Source organism: Rutidosis leptorrhynchoides, chromosome 1 (assembly GCF_046630445.1).
Source record: "Rutidosis leptorrhynchoides isolate AG116_Rl617_1_P2 chromosome 1, CSIRO_AGI_Rlap_v1, whole genome shotgun sequence".
NCBI classification, from domain to species: Eukaryota; Viridiplantae; Streptophyta; class Magnoliopsida; order Asterales; family Asteraceae; genus Rutidosis; species Rutidosis leptorrhynchoides.
Window position 1 is genome coordinate 666202972 of NC_092333.1, and position 12296 is coordinate 666215267.

General features: G+C 37.6%; 1 protein-coding gene across 1 annotated transcript; it reads right to left on the bottom strand.

Moving 5' to 3' along the window:
- Positions 1-2067: 2067 nt before the first annotated feature.
- On the bottom strand, positions 2068-2835 carry LOC139850807 (uncharacterized). The gene is made up of 2 exons (XM_071840296.1): positions 2461-2835; positions 2068-2364 (listed from the first exon to the last, which is right to left on the bottom strand). Exons 1-2 carry the CDS (start codon positions 2833-2835, stop codon positions 2068-2070), a joined length of 672 nt encoding a protein of 223 aa, XP_071696397.1.
- Positions 2836-12296: the final 9461 nt, after the last annotated feature.

Below are 12296 nucleotides of genomic sequence, written 5' to 3' on the forward strand. Positions count from 1 at the left end.
GTCATCAATTCTTTTAAGTAAAACAGACTCTTTGGAAGATCTCCTTACAGTCTGAATGTGACTAGGACTTTTTAACTGTGTATTTTGTAAAGTGTTGCCCTCAGGAGATGAAATATTATCCATGGGAGTTGCAGAAGTACTTTAACCTTCACTAATCACATTATCACTACTAGAAGGATTGTTTCTAGTAGGACTATGCTAATTAATGTAGCCACTTGTACTACTACCTTCACCATCATATTCAGCTCTCCCTTCATCATTGGGTCTTTTGATGTCTTGATCATTTGAATTTTTTTTTTTATCAAAAAACATATAATTTTCTTTATCAGAAGAATCACTCAAACTATTGTCAACAAATTTTGACTTAAGAGGAAAAATATTTTCATAAAACTTCACATCCCTTGGAAAAAGAAAACTTTTGTTTTCTAAATTTAAAAGTTTATAACCCTTTTGAACATTACCAAAACCAATCAAAACAAATTTAAAAGACCTGCTTGAAAACTTATTTTAAGGATTTAAAATAATTGCATAACATAAACAACCAAAACATCTTAAGTGAGAGAGACTAGGGTCCTTTTTGAAAACACATTCATAAGGAGTTTTTCCAGAAAGCACACTTGAAGGAGTCCTGTTAATCAAATAGCAAGCAATTAAGATACAATCACTCAACATATTTAAAGGTAACCCCCGGCCCCTTGAAACATAAGAGCTCTTGCTACATTAAGCAAGTGCCCATGTTTCCTCTCACCTATGCCATTTTGTTGTGGAGTATATGCACAAGATGTTTGATGCACAATCCCATTAAGTTTTGTAAAATTATTCATTTTATTGTTAAAAAATTCAGTCTCATTGTCACTTCTGATTACCTTAACAGTTTTATTAAATTGATTCTTAACCAGATTAACAAATGTCTATATATTGTCAAATGTCTCTTCTATAGTTTTTAACAAAAAAAAAAAAATCCAAACAGCTCTTGAGAAATCATCTACAATGGTTAAGAAATATTTATAACCTTCTCTACTCTAAATTTTAAGTGAACCCCAAAGATCCAAATGAACTAAATCACCTAACCCTTGTGATCTGTGATCACTAAGGAGAAAGGGTTCCCTAGTTTGTTTTGCGTTATGGCATATATCACAAAGACAGTTTTCCTTAAAATCTTTTAAATCAAGTTTGTTTTTCAAAACTTGATCAGATGGATGACCACGTCTTGCATGCCACAGCTGAGCAGAAACCAAATGAACACACACATTGCAAGTCATACCTAACACATTCATATCATGTTCATCAAACAAATATAAACCTCCAGATTGACTACCAATCCCTAGAGTTGTCTTTGTTTTCAAGTCCTGAATAAAGCATTTATTCTCATCAAAAACTGACAGTTAACTTACTATCTTTAGACAACTTGTGAACAGACAAAAGACTAACACAGTATTCAGGTACAACCAACACATCAAATAAAACAACATTATTTGAAAGTTTTAAATTTCCAACTTTAATAACTTTAGCTTGAGTTCCATTAGGATGACCAACAGTTAAATTCAATTGAGAAATATCAACAACATTATTTAAACCAATATTAGAAACAGTAATGTGTTGATTAGCACCTGAATCTATTATCCATCCTTGACTTTTGTTCTTAAATTTGTCATTTATATGACTATTAAAGAACTTCTTGAAATTAGAATTAAAGAATACATTATGATTTACAAAATTACCTGCCATATTTGAATTTGTTTCCATAAGTGCAACATTATCATTGATTAAGCTAAGCAGCTTCATTAACTGTTCATTAGTAAGACTTGCAGGAGCAGAACTAGTAGACCCATCTTTATTGGTAACACTATTATTAGCATAAGTCTTGTTCACATTGTTATTTTTATTAGATTGATTCCCATTGATTCTTCTTCTAAAAGAAGGTAAATATCCAATAATTTCAAACATCTATCAATTGTGTGACCAAGCTTATTGCATTTTTTACACTTTAAAGTCTGGTTTGAACTTCTGTTATTATAATTGTTATTATTATTTCCATAGAAGTTTCCAGAGTTGTTACCATTCTTGTTAAAAAGTATTATTAGCTTGAGTAACAAATGCACTAGCATGAGTTTTACTAATTTTATCACTAGAGATGCCTTTATGTGACTCTTCTCTTGAAATTATAGCATAAGCTTCTTTAACATCTAGAACAGAATCTTTTATCAAAATGTTACTTCTTACAGTAGTATATTCATCACTTAAGCCCATTAAAAATTGCATCAACTTCATCATCTTTTTATGTTCTTTGTGTGATGTAGCTGCTTTACAAGTGCAAGCTGTTGCATCACAAGTACAATCTGGTGAGGACACCATTGCATCATACTATTTTCACAAGGTATTAAGTTTATGATAATACTCAGAAAGAGTACTATCATTCTGTTTAAGTGTATTAATTTGTTGATGCAAGTTGAAAATTACAGAAGTATCAATTTTATCATATGTCTCTTTAAGTTTATTCCAAACTTCAGTAGCATTAGTTGAAAAACTTTGACCATAATACAGATCTTCAGTAATAGATCCAAGAATCCATGATAGTACAACAGAGTTGCATCTATCCCATTGAGAGGCAAGAACCTCATATGTTTTACTTCTTAAAATAGTGCCATTAATAAATCCCATTTTATTCTTAGTGGAAAGAGCCAATTTCATTGACCTACTCCAAATATTATAGTTTTCTGCTCCTTTTAATTTTATTGAAGTTATTGGAGTTCCAGTTGTATCATTAGTATGAAGATAAAGTTGATCACTGAAATCCAACTTATTAATCTGTGTAACAGAAGTACTATCACCCATCTTTCACACAAACAAACAAACAGATAAAGAATTATCAAAAAGAATAGCAATAAACACAACCAATCGAACAATTAATCTGATTTGTGCTTGATCAGGTTTTCACAAGTTTCAAGGAACTTGGATCAAGAGTTGGGCACAGTGATCAAGAGTTAGGCATAAATAAAAGACAATAAAGCAATTAAGAAAGCCAAATAATATGAATAAATGCGAGACTCCCCTTTGAAGATCAGAAGAAATCAGAAGAAGATGAAGAATAAACAGCGGAAGAATTTGATCAACAGGTAGAAACCCTAACCCTAATTGGAAAAATTAGGGTTTCGATGAGTATCACCACCCACAAACCAACGGCCAATAATCAAACCTAAACAAACCACTTCTAATCTTCAAGAAGCCTCAATCAGAAACTAACGAACACCGAATCACATAGAAACCCTAGAACTTCAATCAAATCACAATCAAGAGCGTACCCGCTCTGATACCATGAAAACTATTATAAAAACAAACCAAAATCTTCACTAATTAATCAAATATCTCAGAATTACAACAAGATATCAATCCAGAATCAAATCACAACCCAAAATTAACACAAACAATCAACTGTATTCACAAAGATTGAATACAGGAACTAACACCTCACAATCAAAGCCACGAGATGTGGATTGACACTAAAATCACTCAATAAAGAGGAAGAACACCAAATCTGGATTGTGAAACCCTAGAGAGAAAACAAATGAATCAGATGAAAAATCACACACACAACTTCTCGGATCTAACCACCTATCAAGGAGTTAGGAGGCTTTTATAGGCCCATATGCATCAGTCTTCAACATTAAACGGGCTATACATCACTTTAGGCTTCTTCTCTTGATAACAGGCCCAACACTCCTTTTCTGCAGAAAAACAGCCCACTTATGATCATAAATTAAATAATCTAACTCTGCAGCATCATTCTTGACTTCTAAGCTTTAAACCTTGAATGATCAATCAAGCATCTGCTGCTACCACTAATCCAGGAATAATCTAAAGAAAAGAGACCTGCAATTACTCTCGAAAACACCACAAATTAGTAATGTTACATAAAATTTCAAAATAAGTTTGACTTATGTTATTTTGAACAATAAAGATAAAGATTACGGTAATTAATGTATAGGCGTGTGAAATAATTCAGATTTAGATTTAGAATATGTATATAGTGAAATTATAATTACTATTCACTTTGTCCAACTATAACTGTTCATATTGGATTTTCAAAGTCTTTCTATGTTAACTTTAACCATAAATATCTTTATTTGTATTACTATTTGATAAAATTTGTATGAATGAATTGAGTTTATTACGTGGTTTTATTTAAATATTTTTTATTAAATAATATATAACACAAATAAAAATATTTAAGGTCAAAGTTGACAAAGAAATACATTGAAAGACAAATGTGGACACTTATAGAGTGACGGATGGAGTATATGTTATAATTTTTGAAAGGCTCGGTTGATGACACTGCGGCGATTCTGGTTGGTAGTTACTATCCTCCATTTGGTTTTTTTTGGTGTTTCCATGATGCTCTTCCTTGTCAGACCTTTTCTTAACGGTCCGTCACCCTCCATCCGTCAGTTTACATGGCAAAACTGATGGAAACTGACGAAATTAACAAGGCATCACCACTGACAGATGGAGGTGTCAGTTGGATTTCTGACGCAAAAAAAATTGGTAGTTCCACGTGTTAGTTTTTGATTGGTCCGAGCTGGGTAACAGTCTGATGATCGTTTGAATTTTTTTCCCCAAAAATTTTTAAAAATTCAAACTTTTTATTCCTTTTATCTTTATTATATATATACATATGCTTTCTTCATTTGTTCAGAATACTTAAATATGTCTCACCCAAATCAAAGACCGCCAAATTCAAATGAATGAGTGCAATACATTTTTTTATGGTAGTTCATCAAACCCGAATAATCTACAACAAATCTCAATCACTATTTAAGTGCTTTTTTATTTTACGTCAATTTTTTAATTTAAGTACTTTTTTTATTTGATATTATGTAATTTTTTCTATTTTATTGAATGTTATGTTATTAATTAGTTATATAAAATAAATGTGTTGATTTTTTTTAAATAAAATGTAAAAGATAAAAACTGGTGGACCCTATGAAAAACGAAAACAAATGGTTAAACAAAATGTCATAAACTAACACTGCCCAGTCACAGACAGACTGCTCTTTTTGGCCAAAAGTGATCTAACTTTCTGTGATATCACATGCACCATTACAAATAGTGTCATCTGGTTTGATATTTGTTTGATAGGTTTTATTACTTAGTTTGTTGGTTTCAGAGATTGCTTTATTATTTAATTTGTTGATTGGTGTGGCTCGATATTTAGTGGGTAGGTTTTTGTTTTTGAGTTTCGAGACCGTCCGCAATATCGTTGTATTTTTGTTTGGGCTTTCATCTTTCGATGAAACAGCCTTTGTTATAGTATTTGTGATTTTATAAAGAAAACAAAATCTATATCATTTAAATACCTCGACTACAAATTTAACAATTATTTTATTAACAATGTCATACTCTTCTCTCTCCTCATATCAACCACTGATTGACATATGTGTTTATTTGAGCCTCAACCATTGAAGCAACAGATCACCTGTGACATCCCAGGTAACACATTCCCCGTAGCATGATATTGTCCACTTTGCCCGTAGGCGCACGGATTTTTCTTGGCGACCAAACACGACGAGCACTGTCCCAGGAGGTCACCCATCCTGGTAGTGCTCTCGCCTGAGCACGCTTAACTGCAGAGTTTTCACGGGATCTGCTGCCTTGTGGTCCCAAAACGCGTCATGCTAGGAAAGGTCTCCACACCCTTATAAGGCATGCTTCGTTCCCTTCTCCAACCGATGTGGGACGGATGTTACAATCCTCCCCCTAATGGGACACAGCGTCCTCGCTGTGCATGTTTGGTCCGGGGCCTAGCTCTGATACCATCTGTGACATCCCAGGTAACACGTTCCCCGTGGCATGATATTGTCCGCTTTGCCCGTAGGCGCACGAATTTTTCTTGGCGACCAAACACGACGAGCACTTTCCCAGGAGGCCACCCATCCTGGTAGTGCTCTCGCCTGAGCACGCTTAACTGCAGAGTTCTCACGGGATCTGCTGCGCTTGTGGTCCCAAAACGCGTCATGCTAGGAAAGGTCTCCACACCCTTATAAGGCATGCTTCGTTTCCCTCTCCAAACGATGTGGGACGGATGTTACAATATTATACCTCCTCGGCTACAATATTATAAGGGGAATATTTGTCATAATTACACACTGTACAAAACCATCCACACATGCTCAGGCTCAGGGAATTGACGAAGCTTATGCAACACCCTGAGAGGAGTTTAAGAGGGCTATGATCGAGGAATACTGCCCCAGAAGGAGTTTAAGAGGGCTATGATCGAGGAATACTGCCCCAGAACCGAAATTCAGAAAATGGAAGTGGAGTTTTGGGAACTAAAGGTTGTAGGAACTGACCTTGATGGCTATAACCGAAGGTACTTGGAGTTAGCTTTGATGTGCCCCACTAGGGATGGCACCCGCAGGTCATGGATGCGGATCCATTGGATCCATCGACCGTACCCTCGGATTTTTTGTCAACCCGTCAACCCGCGGATCTTCATTATCGGATTTAATTTTGGATCTATCGCCCGTACCAGCGGATATCCGCGGGCTACGGATTTACCCGCGGATCTTTTTCATAAATTAGTACTACATTTGTATCTATGTTTTTTAAAAGCTATAAATTTTATAAAGATAAACAATATTTACAACGTATGATGCGCATTACATACAAACAGGCCCTTAAATTACATTTAGGCTAATAATGGAAAATGAAGAATGCATAAAAGAGACTAAAACACGAGTCTGACACATTTTAATGACTTAGCCAACCCCGGTTCTATTAGAAGCTACACCAATATAAGTTAAATTACTCAAAATACGTTATACTAGTAGTCTAGTACTACTTGCACGCATCAAACTACTGGAATTTAATAGTGATCGATCACCAAATTTCTATGTTATTGTTTGAAATTTTTTTAAAGTCTATGTTATTGTTTGAAATTTTTTTAAAGTCAATGAATATTACAATAATGTAAGGATCCGCGGATATTTAACGGATATTTAACGGGTATATCTGCGGATTCTTCAAACGGGTGTATCGGATCCGCAGATCGGATTTTACCCGCGACAGATGTAATACATCCATCGCCCGCCCGCGACCCGCTATCAGGTACAAGATTAAATCCATCGCCCACCCGCGGGTAAAGATTTTTGATTTTATCCGCCCATCACAGGAGTGGGTACCCGCGGATCTCGGATTTTTTTAGATCCATTGCCATCCCTATGCCCCACAATGGATACTCCTGAGTACAAAGGGATGGAACGGTATCTGTGGGGACTCCTCAAGGACATTCAGGGAAATGTCACCTCTTTGAAACCAGCAAATGTCTTGAAAGCTATGCGCATGGTACACACCCTGATGAATCAAATTACCCGCCAAGAGCCAGAGAAGGTGAAATCCGAATCGGGAGCTAGTAATGGGAAACGTAAATGGGATAGAAACAAGGGTAAAGGATTTGATCAAAACCCAGCCAAGAGGCATGAGAACTTTAAAGGAAACAACGACTGGAGGAACCCTAACCCTAACCCTAACTACAAAGGTAGCCTTCCTCAGTGCAAGAGATGTTATAAGCATCATACTGGGTACTGCAACATAGTGTGTGAGAAGTGTAAAAGGACTGGACACATCGGCAGAGATTGTAAGATCAACACCCTAGCTATGAGGACAAATCCGAATGGGCCAAGGAAGTGTTTTGAGTGTGGTCAGCAGGGCCACTTCAAGAATGAATGTCCTAATAAGAAGAAGGATGGCGGGCCAGCATGTGGAAGAGTCTTCAACATGAACGCCAGAGATGCCCGTGAGGATCCTGACTTGGTTACAGGTACATTCACTATCAATAAACTATTAGCTTCTGTCTTGTTTGATACTGGTGCAGATAGAAGTTATGTATGTAAACACTTTTGCTCTAAGATAGATTGGTCACTAGTTCCTTTGGAGGAGATTCATCTTGTTGATTTAGCCAATGGAAAACTTGAGAAAGTTGACCAAATTGGCCGAGGAGGTATAATAAACTTAGCTGGTGTGGATTTTGAGATTGATTTGATACCCATTAAGTTGGGGAGTTTTGATGTGATAGTTAGAATGGACTGGCTGTCCAAGGTAAAGGTAGAAGTTATCTGTGAAGAGAAGATTCTTCGTATACCTCGCGAGACTGGTGAGCCACTAATTGTTTACGAGGAAAGATGTAGCCCAAAGTTGAACCTTAATAGTTGCATGAAGGCACAAAAGGTCATGAGAAAAGGGCGTTTTACTGTTTTGGCACATGTGAAGAAGTTGGAGGCTGAGGAGAAAAGCGTGAAGGATGTACCGATTGTGAACGAATTTTCCAAAGTCTTTCCAGAAGAGTTGCCGAGATTACCCCGGCTGCGATCAGTAGAGTTTCAGATCAATCTAGTGCCAGGAGCTGCACCCGTAGCTCGCGCACTTTATCGACTTGCGCCTTACGAACTGCAAGAGTTGCAGAGTCAACTACAGGAATTGCTAGACCGTGGATTTATTCGACAGAGTTCATCGCCTTGGGGCGCACCTGTTTTGTTCGTGAAGAAGAAGGACGGATCTTTCCGCATGTGTATCGATTATCGTGAACTGAACAGGTTGACGATCAAGAATCGGTATCTCCTTCCCAGGATTGACGATCTATTCGATCAGCTTCAAGGATCAAGCGTTTACTCCAAGATCGATTTGCGATCAGGTTATCACCAGTTGAGGGTGAAGGAGAGCGATGTACTTAAGACGGCATTCCGAACTCGTTATGGTTACTATGAGTTTCTGGTGATGCCATTCGGTTTAACTAATGCACCCGCCGTGTTTATGGATCTCATGAATCGCGTATGCAAGCCATAACTAGACAAATTCGTTATCGTATTCATAGACGATATCCTAATCTATTCCAAAAGCGAAGAAGAACATGAGCAACATTTTCGACTCATGCTAGAACTTTTGAGGAAGGAGCAACTCTATGCCAAATTCTCCAAGTGTGAATTTTGGTTGAAGGAAGTTCAATTTCTAGGCCACATTGTTAGTAGCCAAGGTATCAAAGTCGATCTCGTGAAAATCGAAGCCATTAGCAAGTGGAAAACCCCCACTACTCCTACTCATATCCGCCAATTTTTAGGCCTCGCCGGTTATTATTATTGATTCATCGAAGATTTCTCTTTGATTGCACGTCCTTTGACTGCATTAACTCACAAAGGTAAGAAGTTCGTTTGGGCAACCGAGCAAGAGTCGGCATTCCAAACCCTGAAGTAGAAGTTAACCACCGCACCTATCTTATCCCTTCCCAAAGGCAGTGATGACTTCGTTGTATATTGCGATGCCTCGAAACATGGTTTTGGGTGTGTATTGATGCAACAAAAGAAATTTATTGCTTACGCCTCCCGACCATTGAAGATTCATGAGCGAAATTATACGACTCACGATCTCAAACTTGGAGCTGTTGTCTTTGCACTCAAATTGTAGAGACACTATCTTTATGGAACCAAGAGTACTATTTTCACCGCCCACAAAAGCCTCCAACACATATTTGATCAGAAGCAGCTGAACATGAGACAGTGACGGTGGATCGAGACGTTGAACGATTATGATTGTGAACTTCGTTACCATCCTGGAAAGGCAAATATTGTAGTTGATGCCTTGAGCCGAAAGGAGAGAATGGTACCTCTTTGTGTCCGAGCTCTAAACATCACCATCCACACAAATCTCAGTAGCCAAATCCGTGTAGCTCAAGAGGAGGCTCTCAAGGATGAGAATATTTCTCAAGAACACTTGAACATTCTCGTCTCTCGATTCGAAGTCAAAGAGACTGGACTCCGATATTTCGCCGGAAGAATTTGGGTGGGTAGTTATGGGTATTTACGGAGCCTTATTCTCGACGAAGCCCAAAAGTCAAGGTATTCGATTCATCTAGGAGCTGGTAAGATGTACCACGATCTCAAGGAACAATATTGGTGGCTAAACTTTAAAAGGGATGTTGCTACTTATGTTGGAAAGTGTTTAACTTGTTCCAAGATCAAAGCTGAACATCAGAGGCCATCTGGATTACTTCAGCAACCCGAAATCCCACAATGGAAGTGGGAAAGAATAACGATGGACTTGATCACGAAACTACCAAAGAAGGTAGGAGGATATGATACCATCTGGGTTATTATTGACCGTCTTACCAAATCTGCTCACTTCCTAGCCATGAAGGAAACCGATACAATGGACAAACTCGCACAACTATACATAAAGGAAATTGTATCTCGTTACGGTGTACCCTTATCGGTTATTTCAGACCAAGATGCCCGTTTCGCTTCTAGATTTTGGCGTTCCTTGCAAGAAGCCTTGGAAACACGTATAGACATGAGTACCGCGTATCACCCGCAAACCTACGGACAAAGCGAACGCACGATTCAAACCTTGGAGGACATGTTACGAGCTTGTGTTATTGATTTTGGAAAAGCTTGGGAAAAGCATTTGCCTCTGGCAGAATTCTCTTACAACAATAGTTACCATTCGAGCATTAATGCCGCACCTTTCGAATCTTTATATGGCCGCAAATGCCGTTCTCCTATTTGTTGGGCCGAAGTAGGTGAAAAGCAAATCACCGAACCCGAACTCGTCCATGAAACAACCGAGAAGATTGTCCAAATCCAAACAAGGATCAAGACGGCCCGTGATCGTCGATGGAGCTATGCCGACCTTAAACGTAAAGATCTCGAATTCCAAGTAGGTGACCACGTGATGTTGAAAGTCGCACCTTGGAAAGGTGTAATCCGTTTCGGAAAGCGTGGGTAGCTAAATCCGCGATATATTGGTCCTTTTGAAATTTTGGAGCGTGTTGGACCCGTTGCTTACCGTTTGGATCTTCTGACTCAATTGAGCTCAGTTCATCCCACTTTCCACGTATGGAATCTAAAGAAGTGTCTTGCTGAACCAAAACTTGTCATACCTCTTGATGAGCTTACGATTGATGACAAACTCCACTCCGTGGAAGAACCTGTTGAAATCATGAACCGTGAGGTCAAGACCTTGAAACGCAACAAGATTCCAATTGTCCGAGTCCGTTGGAATGCTAAACGAGGACCCGAGTTTACTTGGGAGCGAGAGGATCAGATAAAGCAGAAGTATCCTCACCTCTTCACAACTCTACCGTCTACCTCTGCTTAAAATTTCGGGACGAAATTTTCTTTAACAGGTGGGTAATGTAACGAACCGAATTTTTTGACTTATATTTATACCTTATATTTTCACGAAACTGCGTATTTTTGCGTACTGAGCTATATTATATTCTGGGATCTTAATTCATGTTGATTACCTTCGTTTATATTTTAAAATGTGTTAGTAAGTACTTAGTTACTTAACTTGATTTTCGAATGCTTTTATGACCGTTAGTGTCACTTGTCGTTTAAAGCGAGCTACGTACTTGGTACGCATTTAATTTTTGTCATAATTGGAATATTATGGCTACGTAAAACTAATTGTTATTTTCTAATGACAATTACTTAGCTTATTGGTTGCTTAATTACGCTTAGTAATTTACTAATGCACACTAGTTAGTCTTATTGGACTTTTTACCTTAATGGACTTAAGTCTACCCTACTCTAGCTAATGGACCATTTAATTATGTAACGACCCGACTTTTTCGACTTGCTTTTGTGCTTTGTGCCTTCACGAAACTGCGTATTTGTACGTACTGAGCTATATTATACTCTGGGATCTTACTACATGTGGATTACTTTCGTTTATATGTGAAAGCGTGCCTTTAAGTACATAGGTTACTTAACTTAATCCTCGGAAGCCTTTATGACCGTTAGTGTCACTTGACGTTTAGAACGAACTGCGTACTGTGTACACGTTTAAGTTTGGTCATAATCGGAATATTATGACTACGAAATACTAATTGTTATTTTATAATAACAATTACTTGGGTTTTTGGATGCTTAATTACGCTTAGTAATTTACTAGAACACACTAGTTAGTCTTGTTGGACTTTCTACCTTGTTGGACTTTAGCCCACCCTACTCTAGCTAGTGGACTATTTAATTAGCCCAATTATTAATGACTAGTGACCCTATTATATGTAAGATAAATGCCCATTTATTAGAGGGAACATACTAGCATTTTTGTTAACCATAATCCATAATGTTGCATGGGATCCTAACATAAGCACCAACTTTAGACAACCATTAACCAAAAAGCAAAAAGGTGTCCCCTTCCATAACTCATGGCCACCACCACCATGTCACACCCTCACCTTCTATAAATACCAAGCTTATTCATCCCATTTCACACTTGATCTCATTCACAAATTACAAACACTT

What these genes read in the sequence shown, in the direction of transcription:
- LOC139850807 (XM_071840296.1), bottom strand. Translation starts at nt 2,835, where the DNA reads ATGGGTGATAGTACTTCTGTTACACAGATTAATAAGTTGGATTTCAGT. An exon ending in ATGATAAAATTGATACTTCT is followed by an intron (nt 2,365 to 2,460) that starts GTAATTTTCAAC and finishes TTGTGAAAATAG; the next exon opens with TATGATGCAATGGTGTCCTC.